At 45.7% G+C, this 26,106-nt stretch overlaps 1 protein-coding gene across 4 annotated transcripts in view; it reads left to right on the top strand.

Annotated features, from left to right (window-relative positions):
- Cacna2d3 (calcium voltage-gated channel auxiliary subunit alpha2delta 3) overlaps nucleotides 1-26,106 on the top strand; it is an 812,834-nt gene that overhangs the window by 565,234 nt on the left and 221,494 nt on the right. For 2 of the 4 annotated variants that reach the window (XM_075988898.1, XM_075988897.1), the window contains exon 14: nucleotides 18,059-18,076. The exons of the other annotated variants lie outside the window; for them this stretch is intronic. In XM_075988898.1, the coding sequence (XP_075845013.1) occupies nucleotides 18,059-18,076 (18 nt within the window). The remainder of the gene's footprint in view (nucleotides 1-18,058; nucleotides 18,077-26,106) is intronic. 4 annotated transcript variants of the gene reach the window in all.

The following is a 26,106-nucleotide window of genomic DNA, read 5'->3' as shown; positions in this document are numbered from 1 at the left end:
CACTGACTTTCAAAAGGGTAAGGACTGGGGAGGTAGCTCAGTAAAATGCTTCTTGTGCAAGCATGAAGATCAGAGTTCAAATCCCCAAGCATCACATAAGAGCTGGGCACAGTAGCACACATCTGTAATTCCAGTGCTCTATGGTAGATGGAAAGTGGAGACAGGGGAACACCTGGAATCTCACCATCCAGCAAAACTTGTCTGCTTAGTTGCAAAAACAAGCTACCCTGCCTTAGACGAGGTAAATGACAAAGACCGAGGTAGTCTTCCAGACTCCAGAGGTATGTGAATGCCTGCACTCACATACATGAACAACCCTCCCGCATGCACTTACTGCATGCATTCACACATTCATCATATACACATATACAAAATCAAACTAAATAAGTAAAATTTTTAAGTCATGTGTCTTTTAATTTTGGAGGTCTCATTTCCCTTAGAATTTTATTGTGTCTTGATTTTTATTTCCTTATTCATTGTATTCATGTTTTCCTTTAAATCTTTGATGTTTGGCATTGCTGTTTTCAAGCCTATGTTTGATAGTTCCATCATTTTTTACTTTACTCCTAAATATTAACCAGATTGTTTATTTCCTGAAGAGTTGTAGTTTCCTGTCTCCAGACCCAGCAATATTTAGCAGCTACAGATAAAATGAAAGTGTATTATGCTTTTGAAAACATTAATTTTGACTTTCTTTAAGAAGTGCTAAGGTGGTTTTTTTTATCTGACAGTCACTTAATGTAGCAAAGTATCATTAGTTTTCAATTTTGATTGGGCAAATAGGGGGACTTGCTCACTCTAGAACTAGTTTAGCTACAGAACAAGCCCCACATTTCCCTAGGTTCCTAGTGTTAATCTCAGACAAATAAGCAAGTGTTATGCTCTTGTAGGTTGAAACTCAAGAATCCAGAGCTTTACTGAAAGTCCAGTTGTTGAATTAGGAGCGGCGGGGCTGCGTCCCTGGCACCCGGCCACCCGCACAGCTAGCTTTACCCGAAATAATTACACGGAAACTGTATTCTTTTAAACACCACTTGGCCCACTATATCTAGCCTTTTCTCCGCTAACTCTTGCACCTGGACTAGCCCATTTCTTTTTTTTTTTTGAGAATTTTTTTTATTTTTTTTATTTATTTATTAAGGATTTCTGCCTCCTCCCCGCAACCGCCTCCCATTTCCCTCCCCCTCCCCCGATCAAGTCACCCTCCCTCATCTGCTCGAAGAGCAATCAGGGTTCCCTGACCTGTGGGAAGCCCAAGGACCGCCCACCTCTATCCAGGTCTCCTAAGGTGAGCATCCAAACTGCCTAGGCTCCCCCAAAGCCAGTACGTGCAGTAGGATCAAAACCCCTCTGCGATTGTTCTTGAGTTCTCAGTATTCCTCATTGTCCTCTATGTTAGCCCATTTCTTATAATCTGTGTAGCCCACGAGCTGGCTTACCAGGAATGATCTTAACCTGCGTCTGCCTGGAGTGGGAGAATCATGGCGACTCCTTGACTCAGCTTCTTTCTCCCAGCATTCTGTTCTGTTATCTCAACCTACCTAAGGGTTGGCCTATCAAATGGATCTAGGCAGTTTCTTTATTAATAAGAAATCACTCCCACATCATCCAGTGATGCTGATTTTCTTTCCAGCCTGTGCCTCCTACCACGACCCCCAGCCCCGTGCTTTGTCCAGCCCTGTGGAGCCCTTGTTAGACCTGCTCATCTTGTTTTGTTAAGTCAATGATGAAGCCCTCTTTGTAGATTTCTGCATAGCTCTCTTCTTCGCTGCCCTCCATTGCAAACCTAGCCTTACAGCTCTAGTGACCTCTGAGCCAGGGATGCTCAGCCAGCCGAGCTCTGCTTTTGTGTCTTCATTTTTTTAACTCTTGTCAATAGTTCCTGTAAAAACAAAACAAAGCAGAAGACTAGAGATTGTCTCACCTTGTCTTAGAAGCATAGCCTGTGTTTTTGATAAACATCTGTGTCTTGTGCTCCAATCAGCTTTGTAGTTGTATCAGGTTTGGTTTATCTATATGCTTATGTGCTCTGCTGTGACCCTAATCAGAAACCTAGAGACAAAAGATTAGTAAAGTAGCTGGTTTATCCAGGTTCAGGATAGGAAACTTCACTGAGTTTAGGTAGCTCGGCCAAACGATGATGCCTGCCTTGTACCTAATGCACACGTATGTATGTTTTTAATGAGAGCGGTTGCTGTTCAGGTTTTTGTCTTTGGATCCCTGTAGTTCTCAGGTGGAAACTCAGAAGCCTCTCTGCCTCTTTGAGGTTTGTGCCCAAGTGCCACTGATAAGGCATTACCTTCTCAAGTAAGACGACCTCCTGCAGAATGGTAAGAGGGCATTAGGAGACCCAGACATTTGATAAAAGTTATTCTGATTCACGATTTAATTGTAAATTAATCAAGACCATAAGAAGAAAATTCCACTGAAAAGACGCACGGATTTCAAATTATAGGAACATGTGTTTGGCAACGCGTGCTTTAAGGACTGCCAAACCCCAGGCTTACAGGGTGGGGGAAATGCAGCGTGAGGGCCCCAGCAGTCCCAACACGTTAGCAGGCTTCCCTGCCCAGACGTGACCCAAATCAACCTGCGGTTGTGGAGGAGTCTCCTGTCGGCAGGCTGGTGCGGAGCACACAGGTCTCTTCCAGTCCCTGGGAAAGCGGATGATTTCAGAGTCATCTGCACACCGAGTTCCCTTCCTTGTCTGTTAATAGGTGCCTAGAGTTACTTTGAGGGAAAACTGGTTCGATAGTTTTTTTTTTTAACGTGATTGTGCTACCAGGCCAAAATAATGTGTTGGGGTCGCTCTGTCTTACCACTTGTAGACTGCAGATGGCCACACTGTCACCCTCCAGCCATCTGGGGAATTTCAGGACTGATTCGAAGCTGGCAGCGACTGGCCTGCCTTAGGGTACGGAGACCGAGTTTGAAAGTTTTGCTCTTAGTCAACACAAGCCAGTCTTTTTACCAGAGACTTCCTACAGGCCCAAGGAAAACTGGTGCTGGGAAAACATGACTTTAGTATAAAATATATTTACTGATAGGCCAAGGCAAAAACAATATAAAATATTTTCTATAATATACAGAAAAGAACTCGTGTGAGCGTGTGTATGTGTGTGTGTGCGTGCTACACATGTGTGTGGGATTCAGATGGTAACTCTTGAATGAGTTCTCACTTGCCACCTGTGGGATCTGGGCTCTAATCTGAAGCCATGAGGCCCAGCATGGGCAAGTGCCTCTTCCCACTGAGCCATCTCACTAGCCAAATAATATAAAGCTTAAATCGGGAGTTTAACATGTATTTTAAATTACGTTAACATATTATTAAGGTCATTATGGGTCTTGATTAATGTTGGAAATTTGCTTAGGGGTTATCCATTAAGAACCTATTTTTCCTGTAAGTCCTGCATTTTTGTGTGTGGATTTTATGGAAAGTGAGATGGCTTTCTGTTACTTTGATGTTTTATGTGTATGGCTGTTTTGTTTGCATATGTGTCTGTGCACCACATATGTGAAGTGCCCTTCATATATGTGAAGTGCCCTGGGAGGCCAGAAGAGCGTGTCAGATCCCTTGGGACTGGAGTTTACAGATGGTTGTGAGCCAGCATGTGGGTGCTGGAAATGAGCCTGGGTCCTCTGGGAATGACATCCACTGTTCTTAACTGTAGAGCCATCTCCCTCCATCTAAAGGTGAGACTCCTAAGAGGGGTCACATCATAGCAGAAATGCCAGCAATTGGACTCGATTCTATTAGCTTGTTTTTGTATATGAGATCTATAGTACTGCTTTTGCTTAAATATATAGCCCTGATTTTTGACCCCTTTTTTGTTGTATATAGCTTGATTTTATTTCTTCTTGGCTTTTCCCTTTCATTTTTGTTTTCTATGGCAAATCATGCCTGTTCTCATTGCACATGGGGAGGGTGACTTGAGACCCTGGTCATCTTTCTTCAGGGTTCACTGTTTCTAGTTGAGTTACGCTATGGATTTCTCTGAGGTCCAACAGTTTGTCAGGTCTCTGCAGAATCCCGTTTAAAGACATCTATCAGACAGAGTAATCATGTCATAACAGAATCTTGAGTTTTCATTAATTTTCTTCTGAGGGGTTTTTTTTATGCCTCATTTTCTAGGGAGGTCAGGTACTCATCTACTCTGGAGGGTTTTAAGTTCATTGTCACCTCACTTCCTTGTGAGATTTTCCTTGTAGGGTCATTCTGGCCATCGCTGACCCTGCTGGCTCTTCAGAGCCATGACCTGCCAAATAAGCTCTCGGCTCTCAGGCAGCAAAGTCCATGTCCCCCCAAGTGGCTCCAGATACCGGTGACAGGAGGCTGAAAGAAAGCGTCAGTGCCTTTCTCTGCCGCACTGCTCTTGGTGCTTCTCTTCCAATACTCCATCCCTCCCCTAACCGCCTTGCAATTGTCTCCTTATATGGCTCCGATTTGGCTCCAAGTTCATCTTCTCAGAGGAATTACATGACATGCATAAATTATGAAACATTTTTGCAAATTAAGTTTTAATTAAAACCAGCAGAACCTCAGACTGGATGCCGTCACAATGTTGAAAAGCGACACCGGGAGGGTGGGAGTTCAGGAGGAGGTCCGGGTGGGTTCACATCCTCGGCAGATCTTTCTAGAAGAAAAGCTGCAGAAGAGCACTCCCCTGCCTTAATCAGTCCTGCTACCTCGTGTCTGCATGCCTCCAAGTCATGGATGGCCACGTGGATTAGAGAAAACATCAACCCATCTCCGCGGAAGTTTTATCTGGAGCTTGCCACATTTCTAGTTGGTTTTGCCAACCTGTGTCCCCGTGAGAACCAGCAGACCTGCTGCTCCCCCACGTTGTCAGAACTGCAGTTCACATGGCTTTCAGCAGGATGACCACCCAAAGAAGGCTGAAGAATGGCGGTTTTAATTGGAACCTTACTTTTCCAATACAATGCAGAGTTCAAGCTTGCCGAGAAGTGACTTCTTATTGTGAGAAATATTAGAATGTTATAACGAGCAAACTGTCTAGAGCTTTCCCCTGCTGATAGTCTAAGCTATATGTAATGTGAGAATTGTTCTGCTCTGCCCATTAATAATCCACATTTTCCAGCATCCCCAAAAATGTCTTCCATCAAGTGGATAATTTATGCAGGCTTGTCTTTCGTCTAGGCAGGGTTTCATGACCAGAGCAAAACCCAAGATCATTTCATCTGAGACTTGTTTGACAAATCTGACCTTTTGTCATCAGTCTCCTCCCTCCCACCGACTCCCCTGCTGCTGCTCTGGGATGAGGAGAGCAGGGCTGTATTCTCCGCAGGCCTGCCGCAGAGCTAGCCAGCCCCTCAACAACGCCCAAGGTTCCATTCCCTGCCTTTAACTCATTTAGAACGCAAGGAAGGCCCGTTCAGCTAATTTCGATGTGACTGGAAGATGTCTTTTTTAAAAAGACGATACATTGCTGGCACGGGCGCGGTGACACAAACATCAAAGAGAGAGGGTTTTAGTGGTACGATTTTCCTGAGAGCATTTGGACAAAAACACACAGTGCCTTTTAGCCAATAATTCAAGTTCTTGAGAGACGGAGCCTGTGTATAACAACTTAAGGGAAGGATTATTACAGTGTCCTTCATGTTAGCGACAGGACAGAACCAGCCTAGATAACCAACATTAGGAGTTCAGCAAGTAAATTTTTATGTGTTGAAATAACTTAAACATCATTTATTATTTCACGTGTTAATTAAGATCAACCACGGATATTAGCAACATAGACGGATTTAAATATGGTTTCCCTCTTCTCCTTCAGTCTGTTTTATGTGTGTGTTTTGTTGATGGTGGTGATGGTAGTGGTGTTGGTGGTGTGTGTGTTTGATTGTTGCTGTTGTTGTTGGTGTGTGTGTGTGTGGTTGGTGATAGTGGTGTGTGTGTGATGTGCCTATGTGTGTGGTAGTGGTAGTGTGTGTATGTGCTTGTGTATGTATAGTGGTGATGGTGGAGATAGTGTGTGTGTGTGTGTGTGTGTGTGTGAGTGTTTTCTTCAATTGTTCTCTACCTTGGTTTTTGAGAAGGGTCTCTCACTGAGGCTGGAGTTTAGGGACTCGGCTAGACTAACCAGCCAGCAAACTCTAGGGCTGCTTCTGTCCTTTGTTCCCTAGTGCTGGGAGCACAAGAATGCACCACTGTGCTCTGCTCTGCATGTAGGATGCCATGATCCAAAATGCTGCGCAGCAAGCACTTCACCAGTGGAGCTACCCCCTGGCGTCATATCTGTTCTTCTGCAATGCACATGCAGTACTTGCCTGATTCTTAAAGCCACTCTCTCTGTGTGTTTGTACATATGTATATATACAAACACGTATATTATATTACAGAGGTCTTTCTGGCCATTTTGTATTTAAACATACTGTTAGAAAAACTAATTGCCATCTTGTACCATAAACTTGATGTTGAGAAATTATTAAATTATATTTGGTTTGGTAATGTAATACCTGAGCTAAAAAAAAAAAGCAAAAAAAAATATTTGGAATAGAGACCATTTCCCCTTTAGTCTTCCCAGCAGAGGTTGAATCAGGATGGAAATTGAGTAATGTTAAGATAAAATAGTTAGCCATAGCTGTGCGCCTGTTTAATCCTGTTTCTGTTTTCCCCCTCTGTGGTGCTATCTGTTCCATGGCTTGCATTTTCTTCTTCCTCCTTCATCGCTACTGCAGGACAAGGGCTGATGTGAAACTGTGAGACTGAAAAATGCCTGTTCAAGTAGGGACTCTAGAATGAGCAATAGGGTACCAACCGCATGAATCTGGAGAGGAGATCTCTTATGTATATTTGAGGCTGAACAGTTAGTGAAAATATTTGGATTTGTAAGTGATTTGCACTTTAATTTTCCAGCCACCCAAATCCAAATAATCACATAAAAATTATATTAATTATAACACTATTTGGCTAATGGCTTAGGCGTAATTCCTAGCTAGCTCTTATATCTTAAATTAACCCATTTCTATTAATCTATGTATCACTACAAGGCTGTGGCCGACCAGTAAGTTTCTGGTGTCTTTCTCCTTTGTCAGCTACATGGCATCTTCCTGACTCTGCCTTCTTTTTCCCTGCATTCATTTAGTTTTCCCACCTACCTATATTCTGCCCTGACACAGGCCTAAGCAACTTCTTTATTAACCAATTGTAGTAAAACATATTCACAGTGTACAGAGGGGAACCCCACATCCTGTTCAAGGAAAATCTAGTCATAGCTATGGTCTGTACCTAGAGATGGCCAACTACAATGTTCCAGTGATGAAAACCCAGCTTTCTCAGCACTGCCAAGTGAAGAGTGTGGGGCTCACTGACCCTGCAGTTCTAGATTTTTCTTGTCGTATGCCTGCCTGCCCAGTATGGGTTTTTCTTTCAGTCCTGTTTGATACTCTCTCTCTCTCCCTAGCTGTTCATATTTTCAGACTCTAGTTTGAAGAAGAAAGGGATCCAGAGAGGACGGAAGGAGCTATTTTCCTATAGAATGCTGGATGAGATAAGGTTAGATCACATTTTTATCTGAACCAAGAGCCTGAGGGACATGCCAGAATAACCAGGGGAAGTCTGGTCCCTGTCCACTGGATTCTGGCTCAGGAATGGAGACAATGTGATTGAAAGGAGCTGGATGCTGAGCACAAAGAAGGATGTCCCCTGTCGGAGTCACTCTCTAACTGACATCCGTTCAAGTGCTATTGCTTTGTTAACTGCTCACATCAGAGAATGAAGTGATGGTCTCTGGTGCTGTGGATACCAAACCTGTAAATTTATCTGACACAATGCCTCAATGGTTGTGACCTCTCATACTGTGGGTCAGCATCTTGAGATGTTTGGATGCTACAATATCAAGGTAGCAACTATTGTGGGCTATTAGCCTTTGTAGAGACTGAATAGGTATTATCCCATGAAGTCCCACGTGAGGCCCACAAATAGTGTCATTACTGTAGTCTTACATATGAGAAATCTGAATGCAGAGGTGACTTTATTTCCCAGGTCCTCGTGGCTAGGAAGTGGTAGAGGTAGTTATTTGGTAACTTGGTATATCAAATTCTAAGGCAATCTTCCCTCTTTGCTCTCTCCCTCTCTTCCTCCTTTTCTTCTTCCCTCCCTCCCCCTCTCTCTCCTACCTTCTTCTTTTTCTTTCTCTTCTCTTCCCCTTCTCATTTTCCCCCTCCTCTTTCATTTATCCTCCCATCTTCTTTTCTTCCCTTTCTCCCTCCCTCCCTTCCTTCTTTCATGAAATCTCTTGTCTATCTTCCTTTTTCCTTACCGTCCTCCTTCATCTATTTTTTTTTTTGGTAAGGGGTTCTGTTTTCTATTTTCTCTTTCCTTTCCAGTCTCTGCCCTTTAATGTCTATACCAAATTCTTGGCCAGGCACAGGTCTACCCCCTTAGAGCTACATTCAGGAATAGGATAGCCCTGGACTGAATTCTAATGTGGAGAACTAATAAGTTCTCCAAGTTGATGAAGGATCAGGAGACTTGAAGAACACACTGCGTGCTTGACATTTTGATTCAAGCTGGTGGCATAGAAAGAAACTTGAGTAGGTATGGAGATACTCTTCAGAACAGGAGCCATCACAGATTAGCTATGAATGGAGACTGTGAGTGTGGTTTATGAGGGATTCTGAGAATTGCCAGGTGGGGAGCAGCAGCCAGTCAGGGAAAAGGGCCCCATGGTGATTCGGTGTAACACCGTGAAAGCCTGAACAAAGCAGACAGATATCAAGCTTATACTTTTTAATCATTCTGGACCAGTATTTGGGGAGGTCAGATAAGCAGCAATGGTGAGCTGGCAGACGGTGGCAGAATTGGATGCAGGTGGGAAGAACGAACAGTACCAAATCTCAGCTCCATAGAGAGCTCCCCGTCCTTGGTGCTGGTTAGAAGGCCAAAGCAATCCACAGACCTTCCTTGGATGTGCTTGATGCAGAGGGCAGGATGACTGTAAATGCAAGCATCCACATGGGAGAAACGAACACACTGAACCTTTGCAGCAGGCAGGGAGTTACCGCTCATTCATTAGACCTTAGGCAGTGGGCCAGTTTCACAAATGAAATCAGCATATGTAGACCAGGCTTTTTAAAAGACAGTTGGCGAGAAAATGCTTTGCTTCCCTCTCCATCTTTACATATTGCCTAGTGACATGTGTTGTTTTGATCAATAGATTTTACCGAGGCTTTGCTTTTGAAAAAGGAGACTACTCAGCTCTGCAACTTCATTGAGCTAGAGCGATGGATGTCGCTGAAGTCACCCCCAAGGGTGTGAAACTCGGAGGTAGAGATGCAATAAAGGAGAAGCGCTGGGAGAGAAGCATGGCTACCTCCTCAGGACAGAAAGTCTCATGCACAAGCAGCTGATTTATCATAGCATCAGGACTCGGCCTTTATGGGCATCTATCTGTCTCACCTCTTACTCCTCCGTTCAGCTTCTGCTTCAGTGCACAGACCTCAGGCAGGTGGACAGTCTCCAAAGTCCAGAACTCCTCTGCCAAGACTTGTCTCTCAGGAGCTAAAGCCATCCCTGAACTGGAGCATCTTCTATTCAGCTGCCTACTCTCCTGCAAGCCCAAGGGATCCTAAATTCATGTCAATGTCAGATAAAACCAAGCTCCAGGACCTGGTGGTGGCACACACCTTAAGTCCAGCACTCAGGAGGCAGAGGCAGGTGGATCTCTGTGCATTTGAGGTCAGCCTGATCTAAATAGTGAGTTCCAGGACAGCTAGTACTATATAGGGAAACCTTGTCTCAAAAGAAAATTAAAAAACCCTAAACTTGAGGTATTTTCTCTCAAATATGGTTTTCTTAACTCACAGTCACTAACTTTCCAGTAAACAATAATGCCATTTTTAAAAGAAATTGTTGTGGGATAACCTTTTATACATTGTAAATATAAGTTGCTCTCACTGGTTGATAATAAAAGCTGCTTTTGCCCATAGCAAAGCAGAACACAGAAGGCCAAACTAAATACAGGGAGAAAGAAGGGCAGAGTTGAGGGGACATGAGCCAGCTGCCCAAGAAACAACATGCCAGCAGATCACTAAAAGCCATGGCCATGTGGCGGTACATAGATTAATAGAAATGGGTTAATTTGAATGTAAGAGCTAGTTAGTAATAAGCCTGAACTATAGGCCAAGCAGTTTGTAATTAATATTAGGCCTCTGAGTGATTACTTAGAATCAGCTATGGAATGGGATGAGACACAGACACCTCCGCTTACAAGTATCTATTCCAAAAGCTTCAGGAGCATTCCTAACATCCTTCCTTTCATATTAATGTCCATCCCATCTTCTTTTTAAACTTTCCTTTTATTTATTCTTTGTGTCTTTTACATCATGTTCCTTAGTACCATTCATTTCCCTGTCCCTACGTATCTGCCCTCGCAACCTCCCGCAAAATAAAATAAAATTTAAGAGAAAAAAAATAGAAAAGGGAAAGTCTCGTCATGGAAGCTGTAGTGTGAGTCACACAGTAAACCCCTTTGTCTATATATCTTTCCTTGCAAGCATCCATTGCAAAGCAGAGTCATTGGTCTGGTTCGAGGCCTCTGCTTTCTGCTACACTGTGGATGCTGGGCCCTTACTGGGATATCCTGTTGTTGCCCCGTATTTTGGGGATCCTGCCGTTTTGGGTCTTCAGGACCTGCCCCTTCGTGTGCTCCCACAGATCATAGGTGGGGTGGATGTTGGGTGGGGCCAACTCATTATCCTCGTTCTGGCCCCTGGCAGTTGCAGGGTTGGTCAGCCTCGAGCTCTCCTTGTCCTCGCCACTAGGTGAGCTCTTCTGCTTTGCCCTTGCTAGCTCACTGCTAGGAGGAATGAGCAAGGGGCTGGCAGGTTTTTCTGCTTTCATGCCCTCTGGGTTGGTTCTTCCACAGGGACACCATCAGGGCCAGATCTACTGTGTTGCCCAGGCCCAGGCGAGGGGCAGGGGCCGCTCTCCTGCTCTTAGGACCTCAGGGCCAGCTTCCTCACCATCCCAGGCACTGATGGGGGAGCATCTCTCCCCCATCCACACCTCCATATGGCAGATGAGGGACAGGGCCAGCTCTCCGATGCTCACATTTAGTTTACTGGTAGCCCTGTCAATAGGATCAGCTCTGCTGTGCTTCCCAGGCAAGGTACATGGCCCACACTTTCCCGAATGCTGCAGCTGATTAAGGGGGAAAAATCAAGTGGCCACACTGCAGACAAGGGGTGTGTGGCTATCTATCTCACTCTCCTACCCTTAGGGCCTGCTTGGTGGCACCTCTGCCAGCAGGGTCAAATACACTGTGCTGCTCAGGTATGGAGCAAGGCCCACTTTTATGTGTGGTAACGTAAGGGGGGACGCTTGGCTCCCTCGTCTGCCCCAGGTGGCAAGGGGTAAGGGGAGACCTCTTTGCCCTGCCCAAGCTACCACACGACAGATGAGTCACGGGGACAGTTCCCCCATGCTCCCAACATCAGGGCTGGCTTACCCACACTTCTGCCAACAAAGTCAGCCCAGGCGCGGTGTGGGGTCCGCTCTCCTAAGGTCTGCAGCTAGTGAGGGGCAGGAGCAGCTCTCCTCCTCTATGATCTCAGAGTCAGCTCTCCTACCTGCCTCAGGCATAGCGGTGTGAGGGGCGTCTCTTCTAGGCCCATGCCGCCTTATGGTAGATGAGGGGCAGGGTTGGTTCGCTCACGCTCACGTTCTCAGGGAGGCTCATCCACGTCCTCCTAGAAACAGGGTCACCATATCCTCTTGTTTCCTAGCTCACAAACCACTGCCTTCCTCTCCCACCAGGGCGTCCTGGTTCAGCGTCTCCCAGTTCCCATCTCTATCTGTCAGAATCTGCCTGTCTTAGGGTTTTGTTATTGTGTTAAGCGCTATGGTCAAAAGCAACATAGGAGAAAGGGTTTATTTGAGCTTGTGTTTTAAGGTAACCGTCTATCATTTAGGGAGGCAAGGGCATCAGCTCAAAGCAGGAAGCTGGAAGGAGGAACTGAAGCTGAGGCCATGAAAGAGTGCCACTCACTGGGTTGCTCATCACGGCGTAGTCAGCCTTTGTTACATGACTCAGGACCCCCTGTCATAAGGTGGTGCTGCCTCTGTGGGCCGACTCTATCAACAGCAACCGATGATCAAGGACATGCCCTATAGACTTGCCAACTAGCAATCTGGATGTAGTAGTCTAAACCGAGGTTCCTCTTCCCGGATGACTCTAGCTTGTGTCAAGGTGACAAAACACTGACCAGCAGACTGCCTTTGCTGCCTTTTGTCTATGTGATCTTGTTTCGTCCTTTGACGGGAATTATAATACAGATTGTCTAATAAGATAATGTGAGATCTTAGTGAACAGAAGCGAGGTGCTCGGCTAGCATGCCACAGCTGTAATAACCGGGATCACGATTGCTCTTCACTGGATCCTATCAGAAGTGCCCGTCCTCGAGAAAGCCTCTGGCTAGAGAACAGGAGGGGACGAGCCCTTTTAAAGGCGCCAGCTTTAAGGGCACAATTAAGTCTTTTAGAAGGCACGTTAAGGTGACCTCATTAGCCACAGCTGAATTCACGCAACCACAGCGGTCTATACTAGGGTCACAAAGTCTGGCTAAAAATTGGGATGCTGTTGTTAAAATTGAAAGACAGAATCGTGGTTATTACAACTGGCCGTGCGGCTAACGTAGAGTGTTAAATGGTGGAAGGGTGGTGTGCGAGAGGTTAAAAAGGGATACATGATTGGCAGTTTGTCACTTCCAAGAGAAATGAGAACAAGCTTATGTCCCAGATAGGGAACCAACGGCAGACCTAAGTAACCATTGCTCTAGAGTCCAACCTGGAGAACTTAGGAGTTTGTGGAGTTACTGACAAGATTGCGGGTAACACAGAGGCAGCCCTAGCCAGAGTGGAGACTCTTAAGAGCTGTGCCCATGAGTCCTCTGTTTGACCTCCATGCAGCTTGACAGTTCAGAGAAATGCCTGCTCCCCTCAGCAGCTCTGTACAACTTCCATAACTTTGGAGAGGAGACTTGAGGATCTTGTCAATTTTATGAAGTTCCTAAGACTTTTGAGTTATTTATTTCCCAGGCCTCATGATCCTATCTCCTTCCTCCTGGAAGAAATCTTTAGTCTGAAGGAAAATGTCACATAACACCTGGAGACTTATGTATTCACCAGGCTCAGGAGGTAGGGACTAAGGAAGGGTTCTAGGATGAGGGAAGAGGGACACGCGTGTCTGTGGTAGTGGAAGGGACACACGTGTCTGTGGCAGTAGAAGGGACACGTGTGTCTGTGACAGTGGAAGGGACGTGCGTGTCTATGGCAGTGGAAGGGACGTGTGTGTCTGTGGCAGTGGAAGGGACATGCGTGTCTGTGGCAGTGGAAGGGACTTGAGTGTCTGTGGCAGTGGAAGGGACATGTGTGTCTGTGGCAGTGGAAGGGACACGTGTGTCTGTGACAGTGGAAGGGACGTGCGTGTCTGTGGCAGTGGAAGGTGTGTGTCTATGGCAGTGGAAGGGACGTGTGTGTCTGTGGCAGTGGAAGGTGTGTGTCTGTGGCAGTGGAAGGTGTGTGTCTGTGGCAGTGGAAGGGACGTGTGTGTCTGTGGCAGTGGAAGGGACGTGAGTGTCTGTGGCAGTGGAAGGGACGTGAGTGTCTGTGGCAGTGGAAGGGACAGGCGTGTGTGGCAGTGGAAGGTGTGTGTCTGTGGCAGTGGAAGGGACAGGCGTGTCTGTGGCAGTGGAAGGGACGTGAGTGTCTGTGGCAGTGGAAGGGACGTGAGTGTCTGTGGCAGTGGAAGGGACAGGCGTGTCTGTGGCAGTGGAAGGTGTGTGTCTGTGGCAGTGGAAGGGACATGCGTGTCTGTGGCAGTGGAAGGGACATGCGTGTCTGTGGCAGTGGAAGGGACATGCGTGTCTGTGGCAGTGGAAGGGACATGCGTGTCTGTGGCAGTGGAAGGGACATGCGTGTCTGTGGCAGTGGAAGGGACATGCGTGTCTGTGGCAGTGGAAGGGACATGCGTGTCTGTGGCAGTGGAAGGGACGTGAGTGTCTGTGGCAGTGGAAGGGACGTGCGTGTCTGTGGCAGTGGAAGGTGTGTGTCTGTGGCAGCGGAAGGGATGGGCATATCTGTGGCAGCGGAAGGGACGTGCGTGTCTGTGGCAGTGGAAGGGACATGCGTGTCTGTGGCAGTGGAAGGGACATGCGTGTCTGTGGCAGTGGAAGGCATGTACTAGCCACTACCAGTACACCAAATACACAAGGATGTGTGAAAGAGTCTGGTGGACTCCATCTAGACTCTTCCATAGGGGGTGGGGTCATGTCTTCACAGGGCAGATGTTCACATGGCATGGTGCATGGGACCCCAAAGTCTTCAAGCGATTGAGTTGGTGATCGTTCTGTTTAATCTTCATGTGAAACTGCTGGGAGCCCAGCCGTTGTATCAAAGGCTGGGAGACAGAGAGACTGGGCTCTGAAGTTAGCCCTTTCTTGGCTGGGTAACAGTCCTACTTAACCTCAGCGTGGTACAGCCTCCTGTCATCTGAGAAGGGAGTCTTGTTTGAGGGCTTTCTCATATCAGATTGGCCTGTGGGAATGTCTGGAGGGGTTTAGGAGAGTTAAGTCCACTCTGGATGGTGCCATTCCCTGGGCAGGCAGTCCTTGGCTGACTGAGAGAACTAGCTAAGCTGAACCCTGAGTGAATCGGCCGGGAACGTTTGCCTTAGCTTCTGCTCCGAATTCCTGCTTGGGTTCTTTTCCTGGCTCTGTCAGCGATGGGCTCTAACCTGTAAGGTGAAATAAGCGCCCCCTCCTTTAAGTTGCTTTTGGTTAGGACATTTTATCAGAGCAACAGAGTAGACACCAGACCAGTGATTTTGGGGAGGTGCTGGGTTATTCTAAAAACTGTATCATTCCCGATCTGTGAATGGAAACAGATAGTAATATCTGACCCACGTGAAGAGGAAAAAGATTCAGCTGGCATTTAGCCAAGCCCCTGGACCCAGAGAATGTCACATCCTCTTCATCATCTTCATCTTCTTCATTCTTTCCTGATAGGCACAATCTGAGTCTCTATGTGTTCCAGTGTCCTTTCTGCACTGAAAGTCCCCTGGTAATATGCAGGCCCTCAGGAAGCTATGCTCAGTAAGGTGGCTTTGTTGAAAGAAGTCCTCCCAAGTGTGGAAAGAGATTCAAGTCTCCCCAGGGCCCTATGAGAAAAAGATACTTCCAGATTTGTCTTATGCATCTCTGCAGGCAGGAAGACGGCACATGCGCAGACAGCTGCTAACTAGGCCATCAAAGTTGTTCTTGAGTTAAACCTACTTGCCAGCCAAGATCGAGCCCATCCTCCAACCATCTTCTGCCCACTCCCATTTTCTTTCATCTATGAACCCAGTAACCAAATAGCATTGACCTTGGATGTCCACTAAGAAACTAAGGTAATGCCAGGTGGCGGTGGCGCACACCTTTAATCCCAGCACTCGGGAGGCAGAGGCAGGTGGATCTCTGTGAGTTCGAGGCCAGCCTGGTCTACAGAGTGAGTTCCAGGACAGGCTCCAAAGCTACAGAGAAACCCTGTCCTGAAAAACAAGCAAACAAACAAGCAAAAACTAAGGAAGACCTCATGTACCCCTGCTCGGGCTCCCAGTTCTGGGCTCGGCACATTCCTCAAGAACACGGGGTGACTGATGGGTGAGAGCGCCCACTCCCACTCGGAGCATCTGTGGCTACAGATGAGTTGATCTAAATCTGTACTGTTCTATTCTAAAGCTCCTTCGTGAGGGCCGACCTGCTTAGGGCATGAGAAGCTGTAATTTCTGCTAGCCGATGCATCACTGCAATGGGAAAGCTGCTCTTTGCTCTCATGAGGTATTTCTTGAGGAAATTCAGTGTTTCGTGCAGAGTTTGAGGCGAGTGTTAAACTGAGGATATAGCCACAAAGGCCTAGTCTCTCATTTTCCTTCCCAACATTTCTTTTCATATACTTAAGTGGATGACTCTTTTGGGGTTTTGGTTCCTATCTAACCCAAATGAAACTCCCTGAAGGAAGGAAGAGCAGCTCCTGTCAGCGGCCATACAACGCTGAAGTCTCTGAGACACTGCATGAGGATCTTTATTTGTTATTTTCCCTCAGGTCTTTACATTTCATGGCAAAACACGAATGCCAAGGATTTTTCACCCTGCCGTGTTTGTATTCCAGATTTCTTCCCCATTGCATGAGATATGTTTGATCGTATTTTATTTTGTGTGGGCATAAGGGATGGGTAAGCAGGCCTTGGTGCATGTCTATAAGTAAGAAGGCAACGACTGGAAGCAGTTTTTAGCCTTCTGCCAAGTGGGTCCTGGGGATCAACTTGTCACCAGTTTTGGTAGCTGGCACTGGCATCTGGCTAGGCCCTCTGGATATACCTTTTTCCTTGGGCTCTTGTGAGCTTCCTTTTCTGGAAGCTGTAGCCCTACCCAGAAGGAAGGAATCATAATCACATGTGTTTACTCTTTTCTTCTTAAACAAGGACACTAATTTGGGGCAAGAGTTGAAAACAGAGCAGCGAGGGTTTCTTCAGGTGTTTTCCGTCAAAGTTCTCATTTGCACTGGGCAGATATGTCTCAAATCCAAACATTTGGTTTTATCCTTTCTATCTTTGTCTGGCCTCCACCTAAAGATGGAGCAGCTAGGGCCTGGGAGTCAGGAGACTTTGATGGGAATCCTGATCTCAAGGCACACAGAGGACAGCTTCCTTCCGAGGGTGTAAAGAAGCAGAAAGGTAGAACGCTAAGTAGGGACGTTAGCTGGTGGGCCTCACTGCATCTTCTGCAACATCTGGGTTTAGTCTAGAGAGATGGTACGATTCAAAAGTCGTAAGGGTCTTTATTCACTGTGGGTTGAGAGAGTGCAGCCTGCAGCTCCAGTTCATGAACCATGGGGCCCTTCCAGTCACCACTTTATTTTCTCCTGGAAATTGGAGGTACTTGGCCTTGGCTCACTGAGATTTAATGGCATGACGTAGATAAAGGACTTAACTGTAGTGCCTGGTGGCAATTTCACACTCAGAAACTGTTAGTCTATGCCACGAAAGCTCGAGTCTTCCTTTGATGTAATTCCTAGGTGGAGGATTGGTTACAGGGATAATGTTCATCCTATCCCAGGTGTGGAGCATCCTTTTCAAAGCACCGCACATGAAACAGCAGTCACAGTGTAGTGACACGGAGCCAGAGTTTTGACATGGGACAGTACACAGATACATCTCAGACATCTGTTCATCTTTTTCTGCATACCTGTTAACTTCAGTTCCTCACTTGAACCACTGGCAAAGCTGTCGTGTCTTATTTTATGGGTTGACTGGCGTTTTTTTCATTGTTTTGCACACATAAATTTTATTTTACATGTAAAAATTTGTTTTATGCTTTTGTAACCACCAATAAAGGATATAGTCAATATACTGCAAAGCAAGGAAAATGGCCTTGAGAAAGAAAATTCATTTGATAATCTAACCCTTTGGATAGCAGGGGTTCTCTGTTTGGTTCTGTGAGATATAGGCTGGGTACATCCCTGTAGTAGCTTCTCATGTGTTATCCTCTGCACCGGGGTTATCCTGCAGTTTAGTGTTTCCCAGCATGCCTAGCCTCTACCCACTTGAGGGCACCAGTTTGTCCTTGTTTTCTACTCCTTGAAGCTGTTACATTACCTCCCCAAAGCCCTTCCCCTGGTGAAAACTCCCAGCCTGTGGGGCCTGTAGCCTGTGTGGAGAAGCAGTTGGGCATGGCGCTGTGTCCTTGACTATCTTGGACAGAAGCTCTTGGGGCCCAGCTTCTCAGGAGGCCATCACACCGCTTTGGTTGTGGACATGTGCAGAACATGCATGCTGCAAAGCTCCCCCAGGGTCCGTCAGTGCCACAGCGGGCAGTGCACCGATCGCTCAGTGCGAGGCCACGCACCTGGAATGTACCCTGAGATTGATTTTATTTCCTTCGTTTTCCTCCTTGCTTTGGTTTTTGCAGTTGCCAGTGGCAACACAATGATGTTGTACAGTTACCTTCATATATAACACTTTGTTTTCTTTCTGTTTGTCTTTTCTCCCCGTGTTTTCAGCTCCCTCAGGCTCAAAAGGTAATCTCTTTTCTGTCCCATCGAGTCGTTCCCACAACTCGCCGCCGTGCATGTCCGTGGTGCTGCGCATTTCTGTTCATGGCCAGTGAAAGGGTCCCCTCCCATGACTTCACAAGTCACAGCTGGGCAGGATCAGAGTGCCTCAGCCAGTGTTCCTCCCCCAACCCCCCACATTAGTCCTGCTGAAGAACCCTCTCATGGCCAGGGCTTAAAGAGGGAATCCATACATAAGAATTTTCTTTTAAAAAAATTAGCAAATAATGTAGGTCAAGAGTAAGTTGGGTTCAAAGACAGCATCCTGGGCTTCACTAATAGTCTCGCTAGGAGAGAGATGATGCCAATTCATTTGTGAGCCTAGTGACCAAGTTTAAATTCTGGACCACTGACTGTACTCTGAAATATCAGTGGGTTTCATTAATTGCAGAATTAGTTCCTGGGCTGGAGAAATCGCTCAGAGGTTAAAAGTATGAGTTGCTCTTCCAGAGGACCCAGTTTCGATTCCCAGAACCTACATGGAGACAAATAGCCGTTGGTAACTCCAGTTCTAGGAGATATGATGCCCTCTTCTGGCTTCCTCTGGCACCGCATGCGTTTGGCACACCTACATGTGTAGGCAAAACACCCGTATACATAACATAAAAATAATAAATAAAAACTCAAAAGTAGTTCCTTTTCTTGTCTCTGGCCATAATATCCAGAGATCTTGAGATCAGAGTCCAAGCCAACGGCTAGACCCTTTCACTGGCCTTCATTGTGAATACAAGATAATCTCCATCCACCATCTACACTGTCCTCTGTCCAGAAAGACTCCATGTGGTCTCAGTGATGGCTTTGTCTTGTTCCCTTGGCATGCTGTTGTTTCCTAAGGACAGTTATGGTATTTGAAAAAAAAAAAGTCACGTCATGCCTGCTCCATTATTCTCATGTATTTCACAAATGTAATCTAGCCTTCCAGAAGACACAGCAGTTTCTGGAGACCAGGTGTGGGTTAGTTTTGTGTCAAGAGTTAAGGTGTGGTCCCCGCATGAAACTGTGGTGACATCTTGAGACTTCCGCATCAGAGCCCGGTACTTTGGGTCTTCCTCATGGAGCTAGTACGCGCTGTCATAGAAAAGACTGTCTGTTCAGACCATATGGACGGCTGGAGGTCTAGAAATCACACACAATTGCGCAGATATAGTTGAGATATTTAAACAAGGCGAGGCATGCTAGTGTGTGACTTGGCTTGTGGCAATGTTTGATTACACTTCAGTGCCATCACACAAGGACTGCACACTTCACTAAACGTTTAAGTCATCCAGGATAGCAGCAGTTCCCAGAGTAAATATATGGTCAGAATCCAGACTGTTTAGAGAGCTTGTTGTCATTGACAGGACATACTTTCTTAATTGCCCACATTTTGAAAAAAAAAATCTCATTTCGAAAGAGACTTAACAAATCGAAAATGGTTCTATTTTACCTTCTGGCATTTAGTCAGTTCCACTGGTCCATATACAAAAGCGTTCTTGTAGGAGATTCCTCAAGAGCTGGACTTGTAAAAGGCCAAACAAACCAAGGCAGACAAAGGGAAAGGAGCAGCGTTGCCAGGTTCTGGGATCTGTGATTCTCCATGGCGCGTACTTCTTGCCTCCATTTCTCCTGGTGTCATTATTGACTCTGATCATGAGCTCTCCTAGAGCGACCTGCTTCTGTGCTCATAGAACCCGAGTCAAGGAAGGTTCCTGAGTTGCTTGTTCAATTCTTCCCCTGTCTCCAGTAGATGGCAGGCAGTCCAAAGGCCTATTTTTGTAGCCCTGTCTAGCTTGCAAGGAAGAGTTCTGCCTCCTGGTCCAAGTGTGTTGTCTTTTTTTCCCTGCCAGAAAAGGAGAAGGCACTTAGAGGTTTAGTATGGTGAGGTTCAAGGGGGAACACTGAGATGCAACTTTGTCACGTGAGGAGTTGATTAGAAAAGTTAATGAACACTAACAAACAACGAGGTAGCAGCTTGATGGGGGCTCTGAAGGGAGCTTAGGCCCCAGCACCGGAGACAGAACAGCATGGAAGGGTCTCTGGAGAGAAGGATCAAAGTCCATGTGGCAGAAGGAAGTTTCTTCTTACACCTTTCTGGCATGGGAGAGGTATCACAGCAGGAGCCTACAGCCAGGCTCTCTGGTTCCTGGGCAGGAGGTAGGGAAGGGGTTTGGGAGCTTGAAATCTGGCCATCAGTATCTCTTTGGTGTAAACTCACTCCCCCAGGAAAGAGCCCTTGGCCTAGGGAAGTTTGCTGGTATTCACCAGCAGAGGAGAGTCTTAGTAGGGTGCCTGAGTGTCTGTAACATGGGAGGTTGCTGTAAGGGCCCATGGCCTGTGCAGGAGTTGGATCCTAGCATGGCATTCTTGCAATACATAGCTTAGCAAACACATGAAGAGTTAAAGTCTATTTCAAATGGTTTCATAATCCTGGAGACAGTTTCTGTGGAGGGGGTGGGGGAAGAAGAAAGAAAAAGAAAGAAAAGAAAAAGAAAAAAAACTCAGCTCCAGAGAAACCCTTTGTGTATAAACCTCAGTGATCTGGGCTGCAGCGTTTAGAGGGGAGTATCCCATTAACTGGGGCATCCTCTCTGTCTAAGCTTGTGTTACCCCTCCTCTTCCCATTCATTTCCCCCCCTTTCCCTAGAGTTACATCAGTGACACCTTTGCTAGAAGAGAGAAGTTCTTGTAAGCCTCTGCTTCCTTCAGATGTCCTGGCTTGCGGATGGACGAGTGAAGGATGCACTGGTTTTCTTCCGAGGCTCCATCCATCTATGACCGTGGGCAAGTTACCAAAGCTCTCTAGGCTCCTAGGGCTCATCACTACCTAATGAGAATATCAGACTGCTTCTCCAGTTTGGCTACACATGTGATTTCTCTATCTCTGTCTGGCATGGGGATAGCCTATGCAAGACACTTAAGGCACGTCAGAGTTCCAGCAAGTATTCCGTGTCATCGCTGACAAACCAGAGCTGATCAAGGGAGCATTTATGTGCAAAGTAGTCATCTGGGACCCTGCCTGTTGCTTGTGGTCCCAACGCAAACCTAATGGACAGGCAGAACAGACAGAAGAGCCCAGCAGGCCTGCACCACTCCCAGCCCCTCCTTAGCCGCTCTGCGTGCCTGGGCTCCACCTGTAACAAATAAGGTGTCTGCAGGGGTCATTTTTTTTCTTTTTTTGAAAGATGTCTTTCACGTACTGTCAACATTACCCATTGGTCTTGCCACTGCAGACATGGTTAAAAAGAGTTTTTCGCAAACACAGCAGTTCGTTATGCTGTGGGTGAAGGGCAGCAGGCCAGCCACTGTGTCTTTGGCCCTCTTGTCTGATGAGGTCATGAGCACAGGCATTGGACCTTATGGCATCTACGTTTGTACTGTTTCGGTTAGAAGATGCCTTGGTACCTTCTACAAATGTTTTCTCCATACATAGTGACTTCTCTGTTAACATGCCTCTTTTAATCTCTTGACTTGTCTACAACTAAATATGTCCCACACGAGTGTCCTTCTTGTGTTTGATGTAGCAGGCATTAATGATGGTAGCTCCTAAGTTATGGTTTCAAAAATGAGGGTGTTCCAATATGCCTCTTCTAGACTATCATGGCAGTTTTTCTAAACAGGAATTGGGAATTAATTTTTTTTTTTTTGCCTGTAACTGTTAAGCATCCCCGAGCTAATTTTTGGCTTTATAAATTTCAATTCTTGATATAGCTTTGGAGTGACAACAGCTGTTGATAAGCCCAAAGAATGTTGACCATTTCTACCAAATATGTTAACTCCTGGATTTTTGGAGCTATGTGCATCTCATACTGTCTGTCCTGTGGGTCTTTTCTCACTGGTCAAAGGTGAACCTGTTTTCCCAGTGGAACTATGGGGAAGGAGCTCCACACATGCAAGGTTTGCCTTTGAGAACTTTCGTTTCCTTTTACACAGTTGCTTCTTCTGGAAAAGATAGATGAGAGCTTGCATTTTATAACAATCACTTAAAAAAATGCCAAAGCTGTTTCTAAGTGCCCGTTCAGGCTGTTGAACTGATTGCCCTTTGATTCCACCGGGTTCTGGCTGCAGGCTCTGTACAGACTTGCTCACTCACAGTTAAATGAATGTGTGTGACCTTGAGCATCTAGTCAGATGGACCTAAACTTGGACATTTGTGTGGGTTACCTTGTCCAGACACTAATACCTATGACCCTTCATTTATACAGCCTTGGAATTTGCCCCAAACTATTTCTTGGCGGTTTCCTGGGTGCTCTGTCTTGCCTGGCGGTGTTTTAGTTAATATCAGCCTGAGAAGTCAGGGAAGGCATACACATTTTTCTCCCAACCATAGTGAAAGCACATCACATCTCTAATCCTGTTTGGAACAGCAATTGATGCATTCAGGACTTCACAGTAAAAACGATCCCAGTTTAATGGCCTGGCCGTGGGTTTTGTTCCCTGTTAGGAATAGCTTAACTTGCCTTCTTGAACAAACACAGCAGGGTTCAGGATCTGTTGTTCTGTGCCTGCTGTGATATTCTGTGCTGCTTAACTTGTATGAGGGACCACATAAATTAACTTCTAAAACGGAGGTCCAGTTTGGGTCTTTCTCTCTGAATAAACTGTTTCATTAATCTCCCCACACCCCGAGGTAAACGGAACCCTGAATCCGTTTGCACTTCCTTCTGTGTACATATATTTGGGGGTGGGGGATAAATGGAAGTACTCATTTATCTGAAGGTTTTCTTACAATGTTTCAGGGGGATACATGGCAGTGTTCAATTATCTAAAGTAAGCCTGTTTATCTTCTTCCTTCCCTCTCTCCCTCCTTTCTTTCTTCACTTTCCTTCCCATACTTTCCCTTCCCTTCCCTATTCCCTTCCTCCCTCTTCTTTATTCCTCTATTCATCTTGTTCTTTAGGCACAAACTTGGGGGGAGGTAAGAATATAGCCAGCCTCCTACCTCGGTGTAATTGGCTTTCGGTGATTGAAGGACATTGCTTTTCCTTCTGCACCACTTTTACAGTCTGTACATCGAACTGCTGAATTAATTGCTATAGAATATAGAAAATAGAAAGTTCACAAAGTTGCTCTTCGGTAGAACTGTGTGCAGGTCTGGTGAATTCCATGCCCATTGCGGCTGCTTGCAAGCCTTGCAAATGTAGTAATGGGCACAGTGGTGATGCAGTAACTACTTACCTTTGTTCCTGCCTTCTTCCTCTGCTTTCCTTTTATCTGAAAGCTTATTGATTTTGATAACCCTGTTCCTTCCCAAATCATTTACTATTTTAAAGGGACATAGCTTAGTCTAACGTAGCCCAATGGCTTAGTCTAAGTCATGGAACCTGGCTTGTAAGTAAGGCCAGCAAAGTAGAAATAGAGCAGACACAGTCAGCTTGTCCTGTGGCCACTGTGATGGACACCGCAGAAATATGAATGACAGTGTGCTATTCAACCATGATAGTCACTGATATTTTGTTCCCTGTCATCATTCTCTGTGTGTGTGTCCAAATAGCCCATGCAGGCAGCGCGGCCACCGAAGAGGAAGAGAGCTTCCCAAACCTCACAGTCCAGTGCGTCTGGATGACATCTTCCCCGTGGCCATGTCCTGGTCTGTGTTATAGCAGACGACTAGCCCACAACACTCAGAGTCAAAGGTCGTTGTTTCCTACCAGGCGCAGCCGCTTATTGCTACGGTCGGAACACCCAGGAGCTGAGACAGAAGGGTGGCTGCAAGTTCTAGGCTTCCCAACCTAGAGAGCTCTTCCAAAACCCCAACAAACAAGATCAAAACCAGAAACAAAATTAAACCCCACAAAAAGCCGGAGCAGCCATATCTTCTCCCCAACGCCCACCCAAGGTCCTAGAGAAGTTGGGCAAGCCTCTTACCACGGAGCTCAACTACAGTCTCAGGCCTCTTTTAAACATCTTTTCTTTTGAGACAGGGTCTTATCTCTAGTTCAGGTTGGCCTTGATCATGGCCTAGCCAGAATTATGTTCCTATGCTTCCACAGCCAGCTGCTACTTGTATTTCTTATTGAAAGTAAATTATTCGTCAATGTTAGACACCTTATATCATGTGTCTCCTTGTGACTTTACCCCATTTTCATATTTATTTGAGCCTCTGGGGTGTTTATGCACTACTTTAGAATCAAAATAGAAAATGCAGGGTTTTAATAAAGATAAGCATTAAATGGCATTTTAGCATTGTACATTCAAATATTGTCAATGTGGGTCAAAATATTTTATACTTGCTTGCGGTGATCTAATAATCTATTTTTTCAGATTCCAACTTAAACTTGCCCATGACTTGCAATTTTATTTATAATAAGGAAAAGAAGAGCCAAAACATTTTTAAAAAATAGGAAAATAGCTACAAAGTCATTAAACTTCCCAAAGATGGTATAGTAAGAACATTGAAAATTAGGTTAAAAGGTCAATAGTGGCTATTTTCTGGTGGCAGAAAAATAAGGATTTATTTGTTTTACCAGTAATATATTTGTATGCTTTTAATCTCATACAATAAACACTATTTTCATGGCGTACTAATTATATTCATACTAATACATTAGCTGTCTTACTTTTTGGTGTGGGTATGTGATGTGTGTGTGTATGTGTGGGAGGTAGATAGACAGATAGATAGATAGACTGATTGATAGATGATAGATAAATAGAAGATAGATAGATAGATAGATAGATAGATAGATAGATAGATAGATGGTAGATAGTTGGTAGAGAGATAGATAGGTAGATGACAGGTAAATAGAAAGATAGACGGACAGACAGACAGGTAGGTAGGTAGATGATAGATAGTTGATAGATAGATGATAGATAGATCGATGATAGATAGATAGTTAGATAGATTATATATATATATAAAATGAGACAGAAAAACAGAGACAGGGAGAGAAATAGAGAGACAGAGACAGAGAGAGGATATGTAGAACATGCAGAAGCCAGAGGCAGATGCTGGTGGTCTTTTTGCCCTAACTGCCTACTCTCTTGAGACAGAGTCGCTAATCAACCTGGACTGATTGACTCCCAAATTCTCCTGTCTCTGCCCACCAAACACAGAGATTACGGGTACATGCATGTGCTGGAGATTTGAACTCATATCTTCATGCTTGCAGAACAAGTTCTTTTACCCAGCAAGGCAGCTCGCCATCCCCTACATTGCTCATAATATGTTATAATAAGACTGACAAAGTTTAACATAATATTTGTTGAGTTTAGCTTTCTTAAACAAAGGGGGGGGGAGGATAATGGGAATCCCAAGCTGAAGATACAGTGTTTCATGGTAGAGATAGCTAAACTCTTAAGGGGCATGAACAGTGGTTGTCTGGTTGTTTCCTATGGGACAATTCTAGCTGTAGCTGTGTTTGTTAGTAATCTTTGCCTCTGGCTGGAAAGAGTAACTATTTATGAAGACAGTCAGTCTAAGGCCTGGTCCCCAGGGGATGCTTAGAGGAAGACTAAGCTGGGCCTAGGATGCTTCACAATGACAGGGGTGTGATTACACTCCGCAGGTCGCTTCCGCCTCCCCCCCCCCCCCCGTTTCCCACATACCTGGTTTATACTTCTTGGGTTTGGAGAAGAGCTACTTGGCTGAGAGGTGTGGAAATAAAGTTGAGTTTGCTTGGAAAATGAACTGATATTGTAATTCTTCTTCCTGTTCTCCCCATGAGACAAGTGCCCTCTTGCTGCACAGTGGACACCCTGCCTTGTGCTTCAAGAGTCAAGTTCCCAGTCTGAGGGAGGTGCAGTTAAGGCCTGAGACATCTTTCCTTGGGTCCAGGCTGCACTATCTTTCTCATTGTAAGACTAGGATAGGATGAGGTAATAACCCTCTATAGAGCTTTCTGCAGTGTATGCATAGCCCTTGCCCAGGGCCCAGCTCCTCAAGGGCTCCATTAGATGTTAAGCCGATAGTTGACCTCTGCAGGACTTGTAGCACTGCCGATAACTCCAGTTACACCCTGCCTTGTTCACTGTAATTTGGTGATGTTATTGAAGATAAGCACTAGAACTTGGTAGGTATGCAC

This window comes from Microtus pennsylvanicus, chromosome 10 (assembly GCF_037038515.1).
Source record: "Microtus pennsylvanicus isolate mMicPen1 chromosome 10, mMicPen1.hap1, whole genome shotgun sequence".
Lineage (NCBI taxonomy): Eukaryota > Metazoa > Chordata > Mammalia > Rodentia > Cricetidae > Microtus > Microtus pennsylvanicus.
Note: the sequence above shows the minus strand (reverse complement) of the source record. Positions and strands in the feature narration are given on the sequence as shown.